General features: G+C 39.9%; 1 protein-coding gene across 8 annotated transcripts in view; it reads right to left on the bottom strand.

Annotated features, from left to right (window-relative positions):
• The window catches only part of ADGRG2 (adhesion G protein-coupled receptor G2), a 135,429-nt gene that overhangs the window by 42,116 nt on the left and 75,152 nt on the right, over nt 1–18,161 (bottom strand). For 3 of the 8 annotated variants that reach the window (XM_009197284.2, XM_021933027.2, XM_021933024.2), the window contains exons 4-8: nt 8,373–8,408; nt 5,755–5,802; nt 5,633–5,656; nt 4,101–4,136; nt 2,077–2,118 (exon numbers count right to left, since the gene is read on the bottom strand). In XM_009197284.2, coding sequence (XP_009195548.2) covers nt 2,077–2,118; nt 4,101–4,136; nt 5,633–5,656; nt 5,755–5,802; nt 8,373–8,408 — 186 coding nt within the window. The remainder of the gene's footprint in view (nt 1–2,076; nt 2,119–4,100; nt 4,137–5,632; nt 5,657–5,754; nt 5,803–8,372; nt 8,409–18,161) is intronic. The other 5 variants (XM_021933023.2, XM_021933028.2, XM_021933022.2 and 2 more) reach the window with 4 other exon arrangements.

The raw sequence follows: 18,161 nt of genomic DNA, 5'->3' as shown, positions 1-18,161 counted from the left end.
GCTGAGCATTAACCATATTCTACAGGCTTTGGGAGTTTCCAGATATAGATCCTGCCCTCAAGGAGCTTACAATCTAGTGGATGATACTAGTCAGTAAATAAAAGCATTTTTAAATTTATGTATTAGTGAGGGCAAAATGGAGTGATGACCAGGACAACAGACCACACAGGCATACAAAGGAGACAGAGATGACTGGGAGATAAAATGAGCATCAGAACCAAAACTTTATATGTATTAACCTGAGAAACACTTTCTCCTTTGGTGAGAGGAGAAGTATATCTCTTCTTCAATTTGAAAAGAACTCAAGGTTTACTTCTCTAAAAAGCCTTCCTTTATTAATTGCATCCTTTTGGCAAAGCATCAGAGATCCATAGTACATGGGAGGAGCAAATGCTGATAATGTATTAAACCAACTGCCAAGGGAAAAACTTGTTATATTAAGAAATATTTACGTCTCCTTGTTAGGTCTTGTTTGGTCAGAATTATGTGTGCAATGCCCAATTGCTAGTTTCTTTCCATTGCACATTAGGAATCCTTAGTTCATTTCTATGAGAAAACTAGTTTGGGTACAAATTAAAATTATAATTTGAGTTAGTGCATGTGATATGGTTTCTACTAGTGTGATTTATTGATACATAGGCATCATGCTTTAGCGAAGACGCCTATAGCTATGAGTTTTGATTTTGTGAGCAAATTAAATTTAGGTACCCCAAATTACCAGATCTGTAGATTTTTATATTGTTCCAAAGCAGTGTTACCCACACCAAAAGAGAAAGATTTCATTTCTTCTTCTGTCTATAAGCAAATATACTTGCTTATAGATAGAACTCACTATAACATATATACTATGCAAATATAGAATTTATAGATTCTATAATGGGTAGTTATGCTTTAAATGTCCTTTAAACCATTGCTGTATTACTTACTAAACTTTTCATTCGATCATCTATCTTTTTCTAAATTTTAGCTGCACCTCCATTTCCAGTGATGTGTGTCTTCTTGCTGCTCATTCATACTGATAATTTGTTTTCCCTATTGCTAGGGTTCTCATCTGTAATCTCCTTTATGTACATGGCCACAGGTCATTCCTTAAATCATGAGTGAGAAAACTTTCTAAAGGGTCAGATAGTAAATATTTAAGCTTTGTGGTCGTATGGTCTCTGTTGCAACTACTCATGTTTTATGCAGCAGAAAAATAGCTATAGAGAATATGTAAGCAAAGGGGCATAGTAGTGTTCCAATAAAACTTTATTCACAAAAACAGGCAGTGAGCCCGATTTGGCCCATTGGTGATAGTTTGCCAACCCCTACTTGAAATCAGGCCTTTGTCAAGCATGTCTTGTGTGTGTAGTCTTGTATCAGAAACTTAAAAAGTACACATTTTCTTGGATTTAAAAAGAATTTGGCCAGGTGCAGTGACTCAGGCCTGTAATCTTAGCACTCTGGGAGGCTGAGGCAGGCAGATCACTTGAGCCCAGGAGTTTGAGACCAGCCCGGGAAATGTGGCAAAATCCTGTTTCTACAAAAAATACAAAAATTAACAGGGCTTGATGGCACAAGCCTGCAGTCCCAGCTACTCAGGAGGCGGAGGTGGGAGGATCGCCTGAGCCAAGGAGGTTGAGGCTGCAGTGAGCTATGATTGTGCCACTGCACTGTAGCCTGGGCCACTGAGTGAGACCTTGTCTCAGGAAAAACAAAATTTGAGGTTCATTCCTCTAACTTTTTCATTAATTGCATCTCCCTCTACTCCTATGCCTCTTAACCATGTCAGTAATACTTGTATAATCATTGCCTTTATCTGCATGCATGTTCATGTTAGTTATCTATTTGTTTGCCTTGTCTCCACCCATAGACTAGAAGATTCTTGAGGGTGGGCTCTGTGTCTGATCATTATTATATAGCCCCAAACACCTAGAACAATTTCAGGTACCCAGTGCATACACATCTATTCATTAAGATCAGATTTTATCTTGAAAAGATTGGAAAAAAGGGAAAGAAATTATAAACACCAGCCATTTGTTTAATTTTACTTTAGTTATAAAAAAAGAAAGTCTTGATATTGATAATAAGTCATACCTGATGCATTGAAGGTTTTTACTATAGTGATTTTAGTTTTTTCTGCAAAGAAACAACTTAAATATTAGAGAAGAATTGTTGCTTGTTTTTAAAAAACAATTTGCCATGAGTATCATTTTAGTGAAGTGCTAAAAAAAAAAAGTCACACTGTTGACACCTTTAAGACACTATCAGTCATCTCAGCAACAGAATGAACAGGAACCGCATCCACGGATCCTATAGCATTGGCACAGGGTGAGTCTGGGAGTTGGAGTTCCATGTTTACACAGTTAGATCACACCCATTACACATCCCACTGCTTGTGTAATTCTACTTTAGTTTCCATGCACTGCTGCAAGACAAATGATGTGGACTTACACTTCAGATATGTAGAATTAAGCCACTATCGGGACCTTCAGTTGATAGATTGTAGAGAGCAGGAGATTCAGAATAAAAATTAATGTGAAACAGTACACATGGGATGTAAAGTATTGCTATTATACAATCAAGTGTCTTGCTTTAGGAGTTAACATAATACTATCCCCATTGTATCGATGGAGAATGCTATTCTCAGAGAAGTCGAGATCATCCACCTATATACAGTCACATAACATGCCCACAGCAGAACCAGGACTGTTCAAAGTGCGTGACTCACAGGCAAATATTAACATGCCCCGAAGGAGCAAACTTTAGAAATGTCTTCCGAACACATTTTGGGGACAGAGCTCATGGTTCATTCCCCAGATGATGGAGAACTGGGTACAGAAATCTTTGCTATAAAAATGGCCAATGGAAAGAGGCTGTGTTCAGGGCATAGATTTGCATCAAAGCTCTGTCACCTAGGGTGAATGGGCAAATTCTGAAGAAAAGGCCAAGCTCAGAGATTGGAGACACTCTTAAGAATGATGATGTTATCCTGGCAGAAACTCATCAGTAACAAAGACACACAAATGAGGTTTCTGAAACTGTCAGGTTTCAATGTGTGGCCCATGAGCAATGGTGGGTGGTAATTATGAAGGCTGATAGCATTTCACATTGTCATTAAGAATCTTTTAAATATATTATTTTGTTTGCCCTGACAGTTTCCTTTTCAGAGCAAACAAAATACAACTGTGAAATGAACTTCTGGTTTTGGTAACTAAAGTGCTCTGGGGTAAAAATGTTTAACTTCACTAATAATCATGAATGAAAAATAAAACCTAAGAGTTGAGAGAAAGATTTAATAATATATGATACAGTCTCAGCAAAGGTACAGTGACACAGACATTCTCATCCACTGCAGACAGGAATGTCGCTGGGCACAACCTTTCTAGAAGGTAACTGAGCAGTAGTATCAAGGGTCTTACAATAGTCTTACTGCTGACCCTTAGAATGCAATCCTTGCATACTGTAATCCCTGGAATGTATCCTACAGAAATAAGAAATGAATGCAAAGATGTTGGCACCAGAATGTTCATTGCAATAACTTCTATTAAAAAGATAGAAACAACTTTAAAGTTCAACATATGGTACAAAATGGAATATTATCAAGTCATAATAGTAAGGGACACTGGAAGATACTTCTAATGTAATATTAAGTCAAAAGGGCAAGATACAAAAATCTATGTAAATTATGACTATTTTGCAAAGGATATAAGAGTATATGTATATAAATATATGTATAAATGATACTGAATGGAAATAGACCAAATTGTTAACAGTCATAGTCTTAGGAAAGTAACATTAAAGATGATTTGTGTTTTCTTCTTTGTATTTCTCTACATTCTCCATTTTTATGAGCTAATATGTATCACTATTATAATCACAAAAATAATACATGCTATTTTAAATGGAGTGCTATGGCCATCGTTTAGAGGTTTGGGAGTGTGATGACAGAATTATAGTTCAATGTCAAAGTAAAAGGGGTCATAAATCAGTGGTTGAAGGCACAGGAAAGAGGGCAAGGAGACAAAAGAAAACTCTTTAGTAACCCAGTAGACCGCACAAGCAAGAAACTCAAGAGGCTGCAGAAGAAGCTATTACATTTAGAAATCACTTGATATTACCTGTTTTGTTTAAAGGGGGTAAGCTTAAAGTAACATCTGAAATAAAATTATAAAAATTAGCATAACTACTGGCATGGTTTATAAACATGTGTGTCTTCCAAGGTTCCTTAAACATTTCCCTTTTCCCCAAATCTGGGAGAAGTTAGTTTTGCAAAAGCCAACTGACACTACTAAATGTTTTTGCTACCCGTCGTCTCATTACTCCATTCTCCAACCCCTGGAGACAATTCCTGAGCAAATGTTCATTGATTCAAATGCAAGTTACATGTCTAAACACTTAGCAACACTTCTGTAACCATTAGATTTGAATAAACTCATCTATGTTGTTTACTATTTTGTCCCTTTTTTTTCTATTATAATGAAAGTCCCTAAGGGATATGATATTTCCAACATTAATACTGATTTTAACATATAGACCTGTGGATGCATAATACATTTTTACCAGCGGTACATTCTTATAAAGCAATTTAAAATAATTCTAGCTTAAATTTGGAGTAAATGACCATTATATTCGACTAACTTTTAAGAAAATCTCATTTGGATCCTGTTTGATTTAAAATCCAATTTAAAATCTATTCTATTGGCATTTCTTTAAATCCAAATCATTCTAGAATTTATCATTCTGGATGAAATTTTAGGAAAAAACCAAAAGCATTTATTACATGATCATACTTAAAACACGGTACACACACACACACACACACACAATGGGATCCAAAAACTGCACCAAAGCTAAATTGAAGATATTATTTTCACTGTGAGAGGTAACTGCACATAAAAATGATAACATCCGTCCCTTCCCATTGGGCCAAATATGAATTTAAACCAGTTTCAATCAGTATGAGCTGCATCTATGATTGTTTAGTTCTTTAACCACCAACCACATGGTGAGATTTGATTTTAACCAAGGGCTTGTGAAAAGTGTTGGGGTTTCATCAAAATAAGATGGAAGGAAGGCTGTCTACCCATTCTGTTCACTTACTGGAGGGAACAGAATGTACTGCTCTGCCCCCGTGCTTTGAATACAGCCCACTTCTTTGCCCTTTTCTCTAGCATGATGGGGAAGCCATTTTTTTTCCATTTCATACTATTTAAAAATTGATCAAATCATCTGTAAAAAGGCTATCTTTGAACATGCTGTGCCTCCAAATCCATGCTGAATCATATTGAATTACTGGATGTGCTTTTCACATTTAAACAATCTGTCATGTAAAACTTGTTGGCATTGTGTTGGACAGCAAAGGAATGGAGAATTCAAAATGTGATCGATATTTCTTTTCTTTTTAAGCTAACAATTAGAGTGGTGGACGGCTCTCTTCCCTCCATGACTGTAAGAATGTTATCATTTAACCAGAAAGTTTAGGTCACTCTCCAGGGTTGACAAGTTTTGTTTTGGGTTTTTGTTCTGGGTTATTTGAAACTACTCGATGTATTCAGAAATAATTTAGAGATGGAAACCTTCAACACCATTCATTACACTTATATTCATATTAAAGGTTATCAATTTTCACTTGCTTCAGAAAAATTCTTACCATTGAGGCTTGTTGTTTCAACCTCTTTTTGTCCCGAGGAGAAAAACAATACAAAGATATAATTAAAACAAAACTTTAACAAATTGGACTAAATCTAGGTTTAAATTTTTTCAAAATCTTGCCTGGAGTACCACTGGAGGAGGGGGCAAAACTGACAACAGATAATTTAGCTGCAGGAGAAAAAAAAAATTAAATAAATACTTTGAAACAATTATTTGTCAAATTTTAAAGAATTAAAACTTTTGAGATATAATTATGAAAAGAAGTAGAAAACACACTAGCAGACCAAGATGTAGTTAAATCTGCATGTCCCATAAGTGCTCAGTGAGTATAAAATTTAATCAGAGAATTGTAGAAAAAGAACCCAAGATGAGTGAACCTGAGACCCCTGACCACAAAGCTTGCTAACTACTTATGGAATATTATAGAAATAAGATTAGGAACCAGACCAAAATACAAGAAATACTACTTTAAAATTTTTTCAGCCAGAGCATTCTAGAAAACATTTTAAATATCTTGCTGAATTACAATCATGAAATATATTGGCACGCTGGTGCCATTCTGTTATGATGATGCCTAGCAAATCTTCCCACAGTAAATTTAGGATTAAAAAAATTGCTACCACTCAATACTGTACTACCTAACCAGATTTCCTGGCAAGTTATTTTAAAATATGGCTGCTATTAAGGCAATTAATCAAGTGATAAATTTCCTGTGGAATGACTCCACTTAAGCTAAGAAGTCAATCTACTACATACATTTTACATATTTAAATATTTAAAAGATCCAATGGCTTGACCTCTACCTAAACATGGGAAAAGCAAACACAAACATTTTATAACTAAAGTAAGTTTTGCAGTAGGGAGCCTGATTTTCAGCTGGTATGGACAAAATTTGGGTGCGTCAAGGCACTTTGGCTGGCCTGTTTTAGACTGCTCATGTATTGGCTGAAACACACACAAACGGTCTGTCCACATTATTGTTTCCATATTTTGTCATTTACTACATTTATTTATTTCTTAAATTACCAAGGATATTTCTTGAGAAGTAAGACAGTTCCTGAGCAATAAGATTCAAAGCGTAGATACAGAATCCTTTTTGCTCTTGGGACAGAACAAAATAATTGGCCACAACTAGTTTTTAAGGAATGACTATTAATTCTTGCGAATGTTGATGAATGACGACACTGTGCAAAGAAGAGACCGCTGGGCATGGCTGCCCATCCATCCCTTGATGCTACACTGGCTCTTACCTTCCAGTGTGCACTGCTCTCTCCCAGGGCACCTAGAACCCAGGCTGTGACTAGACCCAGTGTGTCCCCCCAGAGCCCCATTCCCTATTCTATGCAAACAAGGTTTTGCAGATATCACCATGATTCAGTTTGCTGAGGACTATTCTGCTGGAAGAAAAATATAGTGGTTCATTGTGCCCTAGAAGCTTAACAACTAGGGGGCAAATTGGCGAGATCAAAAGAGCTTGGACTTTGGAGGCCTGCAGTCCTGGGTTTGAATCTTTGCCCCATTACTCAAAAACTTATAAAAATAATAGTTACTACTTACCAAGGGTTTACACTGTGCCTGGCACATGTGTTATCTCATTCCATCTTCACAACTACCCCACGAGCAGGTACTATTATTCTCCCCAATTTACAGGAGAGGAAACTGAGGCATGGAACGGTTAAAGGAGGTAGCCCAAAACCACACAGCTAGCAATGAAGGCAGGAAGGTGGTGGCCAAATTACAACTCCAGTCGTCTGGCTCCAGAGAATGTGTGAACATGAGCATGTTTTATCCTCCCCAAGCCCCAGTTTTCTCATCTATAACACGAATATTTCCTATGCTGCAAGATTGAGAGGAGAACGAGGAGATGTCTGAAGACTTCCAGATACATAGCAGTGCATGAGAAGTACAGCTATTGTGATTAATTGGATTTAAATAATGAATCAATAACAGTAGAAGCTCATTTGCACACAACTATAGAAAGAACGTGAGTTGACTCACTCCCCATCATAAAAGATTGTTCTAGAATAGATGGTGTACCCGAAAGAGTACAGAAGTAGGAGTCAGAGAAGCCATGTGCTGCCTCTGTGTGACATGGAGCTATGTGATCTTAGAGGAGTTCCTCAGCCACTCCAGGCTGCGTTATCTCATCAACTAAGGGACAGGGCTGGGTCTCTTTATCCCTAAGGTCCCATTCCAGCTAGCAGTCTCGAGTTCGGGTTCTGTTCCAGGCTCCTGCCAATCTGGGTTCTAATGTATTTGCCTTCCCATTCTAGTGAGTGCTAAGCCCTTAGAATCCTAGTGAAACATATCCTTTTGGTGGAGGTACTGAGGGTGTATATTTAAGTGAACATCTCATCTCCTCCCTTAAATGTAAAAACATCTGGCATGTTTATGTTCCTGATACTCTTCAAGAGACTTGTGAACTAGAATACTAAAAATAACTGATGAACTTAAGTAATCACTGTAATGAAAACTAGCAATTTAGTCTCCTGTGATTTGTTGTCTGGCTTTGTCCAGCAATATGGATGGATCAATATGGCTGTCCTCCGGTCTATGCTGGCTATTGATTTTTCAGGAGTAGGCTTAATGACCTAATTAAGCTTCTTGGAGGAAAATAATTTTGTTGTACCTGACTACATGCCATGTTTCATAGAGAACTTATAGAATAATATTTTCCTGAAATTCCCCATTTTCCTGAAATTCCTCAGAGTTCTAAAAAAAAAAAAAAAAAAACTTACCAGGTGGTGGTGACAAACTGGAATTATCAGTATCTTCTGTTGAGGAAAAGAGGTGATTCAGAATTAGTTTCATGAGGACTAAAATCAATACAATTATATTAAGGATTTTTTGTCAAATAAGTAGGCTTTAGCTACTCATGTCACTAAAAAAAAGTATGTGAATGTTTATCAGCCTCACTACTGTAACAATTTTACTATCCCTGTGTACTCCATCCCATCATGTTATAAACCTCAAATGTGCACAATAAAATTTATTTTTAAAAATAAGATAAATTAGTTTAATTTATGCACACATTTGTAGGAGATTTAACATCTTTAATGGAAGTGAACGTAAGCTGAATTACAAATAGCTACCAAAAGAGGGCAGTATGTTAATTTACTATTATTTTCAACAGCCTAATCAATCCTTTTTAATTCTCTACAGAGACCTATCTTTGGTGAGGCAATCTTTCCAATTTTGAACTGTTGGTGGTGCTTCATCTATTTTGTCATATAATGGTTTAGCTAATTTCAAACTGAAAATGATGACTAAGAACGTCAGCTGTTGGATAATATTCCTAAAAATGTATAAAAGTAAACGTGTATGTTTGCATAAATTAAACTTCCGTTAACTGTGCTGCTTTTGAACACAGACGTTTTATCTATTCAGCCATTTCTTTCTTATGAGTTAAGCTAGATCAGACGTCTCTGGGTTTATAAACTACAAGAGCTGCTGAGTTATTTATTTGGGGAAAGTGCTCAGATCCCTTAAAAGAAAAGTAATTCTATATTTCTGTCTATGAAAATAATACATACTTATTGGAGAAACTTTAGAAATGACAGATAAGCAAGAAGAAGAAAATAAAAACCATCTATAATTTTGCCACTCAGAGAAAAATGACATTAACATGTTGGTATATATTACTCTTTCTATGTGTATATATATATGTACATATATACAGATATATGCATATGTGTTTATATGTGTATATATATTTACATATATACAGATACATGCATATGTTTATATGTGTATATATGTATGTATATGTATAAGGATTATATCACACAAATATATTTATAACTTGATTTTTCTTATGACAATATATCCTGAATGTCATTCTGTATCATCAGTTTTCCACAACACCATCTATGATGGCTGAATAGCACTTCAATTGTTGTATGTACCATTTATCTATATAACACATTTCCTCTTAATGGGCATTTTGGTGTGTACGATTTTTCATGATTACAAACAATGCTGCAATAAGTCCTTTGGGCTAAATTTTTACATATATATGTGGCTATTTCTTTCAGAAATTCCATAAATATTGTTTGCAAAATGCCCTAGAGAAAACTTGGACCAATTTACACTACCCTTTGGGAGTGATACATCCCCAAACACTGACCCACATGGGGTGTTATCTTATACATGACAAAAAATTAATTACAAAGGGATAATTATTTTCACAATGATATCTTGAGATATAATTAATAGGAAAAAGTAAGTATGTTTGCAAACTAACAAAGAACAGTGAAACATACCTGGTGGCCTCCAGAAGCCTATTTTCTTGAAATGATGGTAGGGTACTGATTGTTTTCTGGGATAATTAAAATCGTAGTTCTGCTTGAAAGCAGGACTGAATAAGTGCCCAAGTTCCCCAATTACCCTGCAGCCAACAAGGCAAAAGTAGGCAAGTGGCTAGGTGCTTTGGTGCCCTAATTTAATTGGAGTTACTTCTTCCTTAGTCTCTGTTCTTCCATATCTCTCATGTTACTTTAATATTCCACTAATCAGAGTCTGTTGAGTTAGCTTTTAAAGGGTTAATTTTGTTTTTGAGACACGGTCTCACTTTGTTGCCCAGGCTGGAGTGCAGTGGTGCAATTGTGGCTCACTGCAGCCTCGGACCTCCCAGGCTCAAGTGATCCTCCCACCTCAGCCTCTTGAGTAGCTGGGGACCATAGGTATGCACCACCACACCTAGCTAATTATTTTACTTTATTTTTTGTAGAGACGGGGGTCTCACTATGTTGCCAGGGCTGGTCTTGAACTCCTGAGGCTCAAGCACCCACCTCGGCCTCCCAAAGTGCTGGGATTACAGGTGTGAGCCACCATGCCCAGCCTGAAAGGGTTAATTTAAAAAATATATTTTGGAGCACTTAAGGGGTTATCAGTCATTCACATCTTAGTATGAGTTCATTTGAATTGGGTGAATTCATCTGATCATCTAGCAAAGAGCTACCACACTGGGCAACGTGGGAAAGCCCTGGGTAAAATCAATATTCAATATGGACTACCCTCAGAATGACACCTGTCAGTGTGGGCAGGTAAAGTGACGAAGGGCAGGCACCTGGCAAAGGCAGGCAGCAGGATGAAGGCACCTGGGAAGACTTAGGTACCAGAGAAGAGGGATGGAGAGTGACGTCAAGGGGCAACAGAGGCTAACATTGCTTCACTGACAATTTTGCCCAGTGGATGGCCATAGTTCCAACCTTCTCCACTGCCAAATCTGTTGACCAGAGCTGTGTACACACAGGGGGCTGATTTGCATTTCACCTCTTTCTTACTTATTAGAAAAAAATGGGCAACTCAAGCGTAAGAGAAGAGCCAGAGCAGAGAAGGAAGTTTTTCTGGAAACTCACAAAACTGGTCCACCATCCCTGAGTTTGATAGGCGTGGGCTTATAATCAAGAGCTGAAACTTGATCAAAATGTAGACGAGGCTGGGCGCAGTGGCTCACATCTATAATCCCAGCACTTTAGGAGGCCGAGGCAGGAGGATTGCTTGAGGCCAGGAGTTCGAGACCAGCCTGGCCAACATGGAGAAACGCCATCTCTACTAAAAACACAGAAATTAGCCAGGCATGGTGGTGCACATCTGTGATCCCAGCTACTTGGGAGGCTGAGACATGAGAATTGCTTGAACCCAGGAGGCAGAGGTTGCAGTGAGCTGAGATCACACCACTGCACTCCAGCCTGGGCGACAGAGCCAGACTCTGTTTCAACAACAACAACAACAAAAAAGTAGATGAGGGGTTGGACCGTCTCTTTCATCAAGAAACGTACAGGGCTCTCAGTAACTCCCAACAGGAAAGACGGCGCTCTACTTTGATGAAGGGAGGGAATCTAGTAAATTAAAGCTAGATATTTTTAAATGATTCTTCTCTGCTTTTTTCTTTTGGCATTTCTTTTTCCTTTAGGAACCCAGCTACTCAGTGACTAACATGTATTCACTTTTTCTGTCTCTCATTATGATGCTCCACCTCACTCCTGGTCCAACCTAGAGGTATCCCCCCAGGACTTACACTTCCCTGAGGATCAGCTTATGTTTCTCTTGGGCCCTTTCCTAACTCACTTCCCATTTGTTACAACTTAAAGAGGTGGTCGTCATATCCAGTGAGTCATATATTTGAGCTCCATGCCACTCTTAGGAGACAAAACATTTCCATTGTTAAAAAGATTCATAAACAAAGAAAGGAAAAACATTTAAAATTTTCAGATTTTCCTTTGGAACCTACAAAGAGCCAATTTTCAAGCATTATTCATTTATGGAAGTCTCAATTTAAGTCAATAAATAAAATTATGGTGCTGTGTCTATAAAATTTACTCAGTATGACTCCCTAGTGATTTTTTTTTTTTTAAACAAAGTCCATATATTCCAATTAGGATGAGCAGGAGTTTGGCTTAGAATGGAAGCCAAATGGAGCCAGACGAACTGGAAACTTAAGAAACTGGCCCCATCGATGGAGTCTCTTTCCCTGCATCCCCTCCCAGGCACTTTTTTTTTTCTTTCAGTTATTGCCACTACCTTCCAAACTCTAATCCCACATGGCCAAGTGTGGTTTGAGCACTGCCATGTGAATGTCTTGCTGTCATTGCTTCTCCAACTTGGTATATCCAAGAACTCATCCCTCATCACCCCACATCATTTCCACATTTGATCAGTTCCTGAACTCAATAGTATTGCCAGTAACACCAGCCAAACATTGAAGTTGAAAACTTCAGTACCAGTTTGCTGTTGCTGCTGTACCATTAACTTAGTGGCTTCAAACACAAAATTGTTATCTTAGAGTTCTGCAGGTCAGACGTCCAGTAGGAGTCTCACCAGATTAAAATCAGTGCTGCCGATGATGCTAGGCCACATTCTTTTCTGGAAACTCCAGGGGAGAATCCATTTCCTGCTTATTCAGGATAAGCAGAATTCAGATCCTTGTGGTTGTAGGACCAAGGTCCTCATTTTCTTGCTAGCAATAAATTGAGGGCCATCCTTCAATTCCCAGAGTCTAGAAGCCCTCCACATTTCTTGGCTCATGCCCCATTCCTCCATCTTCAAAGTCAGCCATGATGGGACAGGGCCAGGTCTTTCTCAGGTGGCATCACTCTGACTCCTCTTCACTTTTAAGAGCTATTAGGCCCACCCAAGTAGTCCACGATAATCTCATGGTCTTTCATTTTAATCACACCTGCAAATTTCCTTTTGCTATGTAAGGTAACGTATTTACAGGTTCCAGGGATTTTAAGATGTGGACATCTTTGGGGAGCCATTAGTCTTTCCACCATACTCAGAAACCCAGTTTCCTAAATTATGGAGAATGAGTTGCAAGGAACCATCCTTCAAGAGAGAAAATCCTACAGGGGTCAAGTGAAGAGCTCAGAAACAAAGAGTTACTTTTAACAGTAGAGTCGAGTCTACAAACCAAGATGCTAACTCTCTGGCCATTGCTCCTGACTCCTTCCCATCCCCAACTCCCACCTCCATATCCAGTCATTGCATCCCGGGCAGTCTTCTCATTGTAGCATGGGGCTGTTGCAAGGATTCTCAAAGAGAGAATGTACATGGCATAACAGGAATAGCAAAAACTGATCCATGCTTCCTGTGATCCAGGCTTACCACATGAAGGACTTCAAACACACTTTATTATTTAATCAGTCAACAACTTTGCAAATGTGATGAACACTGAGGATCCTCAGATGGATCGATTATCCTGGATTACCTGGGTGGGCCCAATCTAGTCCATGAGTTCTTAAAAGTGGAAGAGGAAGGCAGAAGAGTGGGTCAGAGTTATGCCACGAGAAGGACTCCTCGACCCTGAAGAGGTAGGTGATATCATTAACATCATTCCTTGTTAGTGCTTGAGAAACTGAGGCTGGGTGAGGTTTAGAAACTTGTTCAAGGCCCCACAGATCATTGCTTGTAGACCTGAGATTTGAACGAAGACAGTTTGACTTCTGAGCCTAACCTCTGAGGCTCTACTCTATCCCAGTTCCAATGATAAACTCTGTAGACCATAAACGAATACAGAAATGTGGGGTATTATTATTATTATTATTATTATTATTATTATTATTATTTTGAGACAGAGTCTCGCTCTGTCACCCAGGCCAGAGTGCAGTGGCTTGATCTCGGCTCACTGCAAGCTCCTCCTCCTGGGTTCAAGCGATTCTCCTGCCTCAGTCTCCCAAGTAGCTTGGATTACAGGCACCTGCCACCACGCCTGGCTAATTTTTGTATTTTTAGTAGAGATGGGGTTTCACCGTGTTGGCCAGGCTGGTCTCGAACTCCTGACCTTAAGTGATCTGCCTGCCTTGGCCTTCCAAAGTGCTGCGATTACAGGTGTGAGCCACCGTGCCTGGCCGTAGGGTATTATTATTAATCTTCCTTAATCTCGCTCTCGTCTGTCCCTTCTCCCCTTGTTCACTGCCCTCTTCCATACCCAGACCATCATTGCCTCATACCCGGATGAAAAATTAGAACCCTAGAACCTTCTAATTGGAAGGAATCCTAACATTCTTTGCCTCCTATTTCTTCCCCCATACAGTAATCCATCCACCAATTGTACACCCACAGTCTCAATTCAGCCTCCAAACAAGTTTTATCTTGTCTACATAGTGGGAATTATGCTGGAGTTTTTTGTTATTATTATCCTTTTAGTGACAGGGTCTTGCTCTGTTGCCCAGGCTGGAGTGCAGTGGCACAATCATAGCTCACTGCAGCCTACCACTCATGGGCTCAAGGGATCCTCCCACATCAGCCTCCTGAGTAGCTGGGACTATAGGCACATACCACTACACCTGGCTATTTAAAAAAAATTTTTTCAGAAATGGGGGGGTCAAACTCCTGGGCTCAAGTGATCCTCCTGCCTTAGCCTCCTGAGTAGCTGGGACTACAGAGGTGTGGCACCATGCCCAGCTCCAAGTTACTGAAAATTTGAATTACTCACTAACATATAAAAATCAGGAAATTTCAAATAAAATTCCAATTTTTCACCTTGCTTTACAAAATTGTAAGTTTTGGGAGATGACCCCTTTATGTTGGCTCCCTGGCCCTCTAAAGCATGCCCTGGTTACAAAAGCTGATGGAGCTGGCTCTCTCCTCTTTATATCTTCAAGTATTCATTGACTACACCCTTCATTCACTTGGCATTTGGACAGATATCATCTAACTTTTCCACTGTGTGCCTTGTTTACCCAACTAGATGCTAAGCTGCTTGATGCTTTATTTATTACCTTCCAGGAATCTAGTCCAGTGTCTTGTTTGTGGTTGATGTCCTAAAATATTTTTGCAATGACTAATGAAATCCTTAAGAAATCTCTGTCAGTCAGAGATCAGTCGGGAACCCACGACAGGTAGTTCAAGAGCAGGAATATAACACAGGGAAATGGTGCAACGATGAAGAACTGGAGCAATCCAAAGGTGAGTAACAGCAGGAAGATACTGGAAGAGCAAAGGAGGGAGGTAATATTACCAGATACCGATGAACAGAGCCATGGGGCAGGAGTTCAGGCCAAGGGATATTGGAGGGGGTCTGTCCAGTGAGACTGGAATCACGGAAGAGACACAGTCCCCATTAGAGATGCCAGCCAAACCGAGAGAGGGGGAGAAATACCCTGACTTCCCCCTTTCCTCTTGCATTCCAATCTCCTGTCACTGCCACCCACTGGCCGAACCTAGCTGGAAGCCAGTTGGCAAGGAGACATGAAAGATATTGCAAGGGGTCAGGTCTCTGTGATACAGAGTAAGGGAAGGTTGGGGATTGGATCTGAAAGTAACAAGGCAAAATGACTAATGCAGAGTCAACAGAGGAAAGACTCAAGAATACTTCTAAGATGACTGTGACTCAGATTCCAAAGTTTGGAAGAGTAGTTATAGCTGCGGATCATAGCAGATAGATGCCTTAAACAGGTCTTACAAATGTATGCTAAAATGTCCACCCAAATACATATCAAAAACAACATTAAAAAGTCAGCCATTGTGAGCCCCCATTGCCTACAGCGGTGACCTAAATAACATACCCGTTACTGACTTTTCCTCTTTTCTTACCGCCTTCCCCCTTCTCTCTTTTCCTAATGCCTGCTCCTTCACTCCTGATTCCTGGGATAACCTCCCAAATAAACTACCTGCACCACAGTCATGCAAGGTCATGTCTGGGTGTTTCTGAAGTGTTCATTTTTCTCCCTGCTGTTTGACACTGTGGTAGATATTAAGACTTCAAATGTGAGATGGTTGTCTTACAGCTGTGATTGTGGTAATACTGTGAGTATTTACTTCTACCACGTTCTTCCCCAAGTTGGATGGGAAAGACAAAGGCTTAATCTTTTGGGAGTGGATCTAAAAAGATTACGACTAGCTCTCCTTGCATGAATATTTTCAACCCGACTGAAACTTGTAACCTGGTGGCAGTCCTCTGGATTGAATTACTGTTCCATAGAGAGATAATTAAAAACAAGCCACCACGCCTAGGCACTCTTATATGGGAATCCCAAACAGAACAATATTTTTGTTGTTATTACACTGGCTCTTCAGGGCTTGGGATAACAGACACTCTTCCAGGAACTGCATTTTCAGAGTTTACTACATAACCCCCAAAACTGAATGAAAACATTTCTAATCTGGCATATCCAAAACATGTTTACTTGCGCTGGGACACTGCTCAATAAGTACTCTTACATAATGTATTTATTAAACGATTAATAATGACATCATTAAAGAAAACTTCAGCTCTTAGCTGATGGAACTTCCCAAGGAGCAAGCAATCAGCAGTTCTAGGTGGACTTTGGCCAGAACGGGAAGAAGGTGAAATGTGTTCTTGAGCCCCCAGCCCCCAATTCTTGCTTTTCTCCTGCCTTCGCACAGTATCGCCCACCCATCCCCCTGGCTCTTGATCCCTCCAGAACTCATCCTGGTTCTCTCGGGGCTTTATGAACTGTCCCTTCCCCAAGGGTCCATGAGATGCATTTTGGAGCATCCATAAATGCCCCAAAATAAAATGCAAATGTGTGTTCGTATGCATGTTTTCCTGAGAAGAGCAGAGTCCCAAAAGGGAGTCTATTTTTAATTAACAAGCACTTATACACCGTTACTATATGACCGGGCACCGCATAAATATTAGCTCATTTAGCCCTCATAACAACCCTATAAGGTACGTTATCCCCATTTTACAGACAGGGAAATGGAGGAAAAGAGCAGTCAAGTAACTTGCCCAAGATTACATGTAAAAGGGCAGAACTAGGATGTGAGGCAGGCTCTCCAGCTTCACTACACCGGGCCGCTTCTCATCTTGGGCTGTGGGCTGAAAAGAAGGAAGGGCCACTGACCTACTGGGTGTCCATCGTGCTCCACCAGGAGGGATGTGCACTTAAGAAAGAATGAGAGCCTTGAAATTAACTTTCTGACCAGTAGAGGATACTGGGGGATCATTCCCCCTTCCCAGTGCCTCTGAAACTAGACACATGGCTAGCAATCTAGGCTGCTGGTCCTGGCCTGTGCTGATATGCTGATAATGGAGCGTCTTGGCTGTGCTTTTCTTTTAGAATGCTAGCCATGATTTCCATTCACTTCCAAAGTGAGTGGTATAACTTCCCAAGGCTGGTAGCTTCTAGAGCTCTTTCAGTGTGATGACATGTAAATGCTGCTTAGGCTTTGAGGGTGGGGAAAGCGGAAGGCAGACTCGCCTTTATTGGACACTGATGACACTGGCCTTATACCTGTGCTCCTCACTCAATTAAAATCTCCCCAACATTCCCATGAAACAGACAGCTCTCTACCCCAACCTTATCTTCTCCTGCCCTCCCCTCACTCAGCCACCCTGGCCTCCCTGCCGTTTCTCCAACACACCAAGCATATTCCCACCTCAGGGCCTTTGCCTCTGCTGTTCCACCTGCCTGGAACACTTTTCCCCAACAGGGTCCGTTGGTTTGCTATAGAGTCTTCTACACATTTTACTCAAATGTCACCTTCTCCGAGAGGCTGTTCCAGACCAGTCTATTTCAAACTGCAGCACTTTCTGCCTCTGCCTGATCCTTTTCATCTCTTTATGCGCAGGCTCATTGCCATCTAGCGAGTTAATATGTTTATGTATGTGTGGACATCCACAGCCCTGGGAGTGGCTGTCTCCTTAATATTTGCTTCCCTGGACCCCGACTTGCCTTATCCTAGTCCTGGCCCTGTGTCATATATAAGCTTTTTTTTTTTTTTTTTCCCACCAAGAACCAACTTTCCACCCCAGTGGGGATGATAGCACCCCCATAGAGAATGCATGCCCTAGGCAAGCTTCTCCAACCCTCAGTCCATAGGCCACATGTGGCCCAACACAAATTCATAAACTTTCTTAAAACATTATGAGAATTGTGATTTTTTTTTTTTTTTTTTTTTTTTTAGCTCATCAGCTATCGTGTTAGTGTATTTTATGTGTGGCCCAAGACAATTCTTCTTCTAATGTGGCCCGGGGAAGCCAAAAGATTGGACACCTCTGCTGTGGGGTTATCTCTGCTTTCTCCAGAAGAGATACAGCGTGAAGAAAGAAACCCTCT

The sequence above is a fragment of the Papio anubis genome, chromosome X (genome assembly GCF_008728515.1).
Source record: "Papio anubis isolate 15944 chromosome X, Panubis1.0, whole genome shotgun sequence".
Taxonomy (NCBI): Eukaryota; Metazoa; Chordata; class Mammalia; order Primates; family Cercopithecidae; genus Papio; species Papio anubis.
This window is presented reverse-complemented; position numbering and strand designations above follow the sequence as displayed.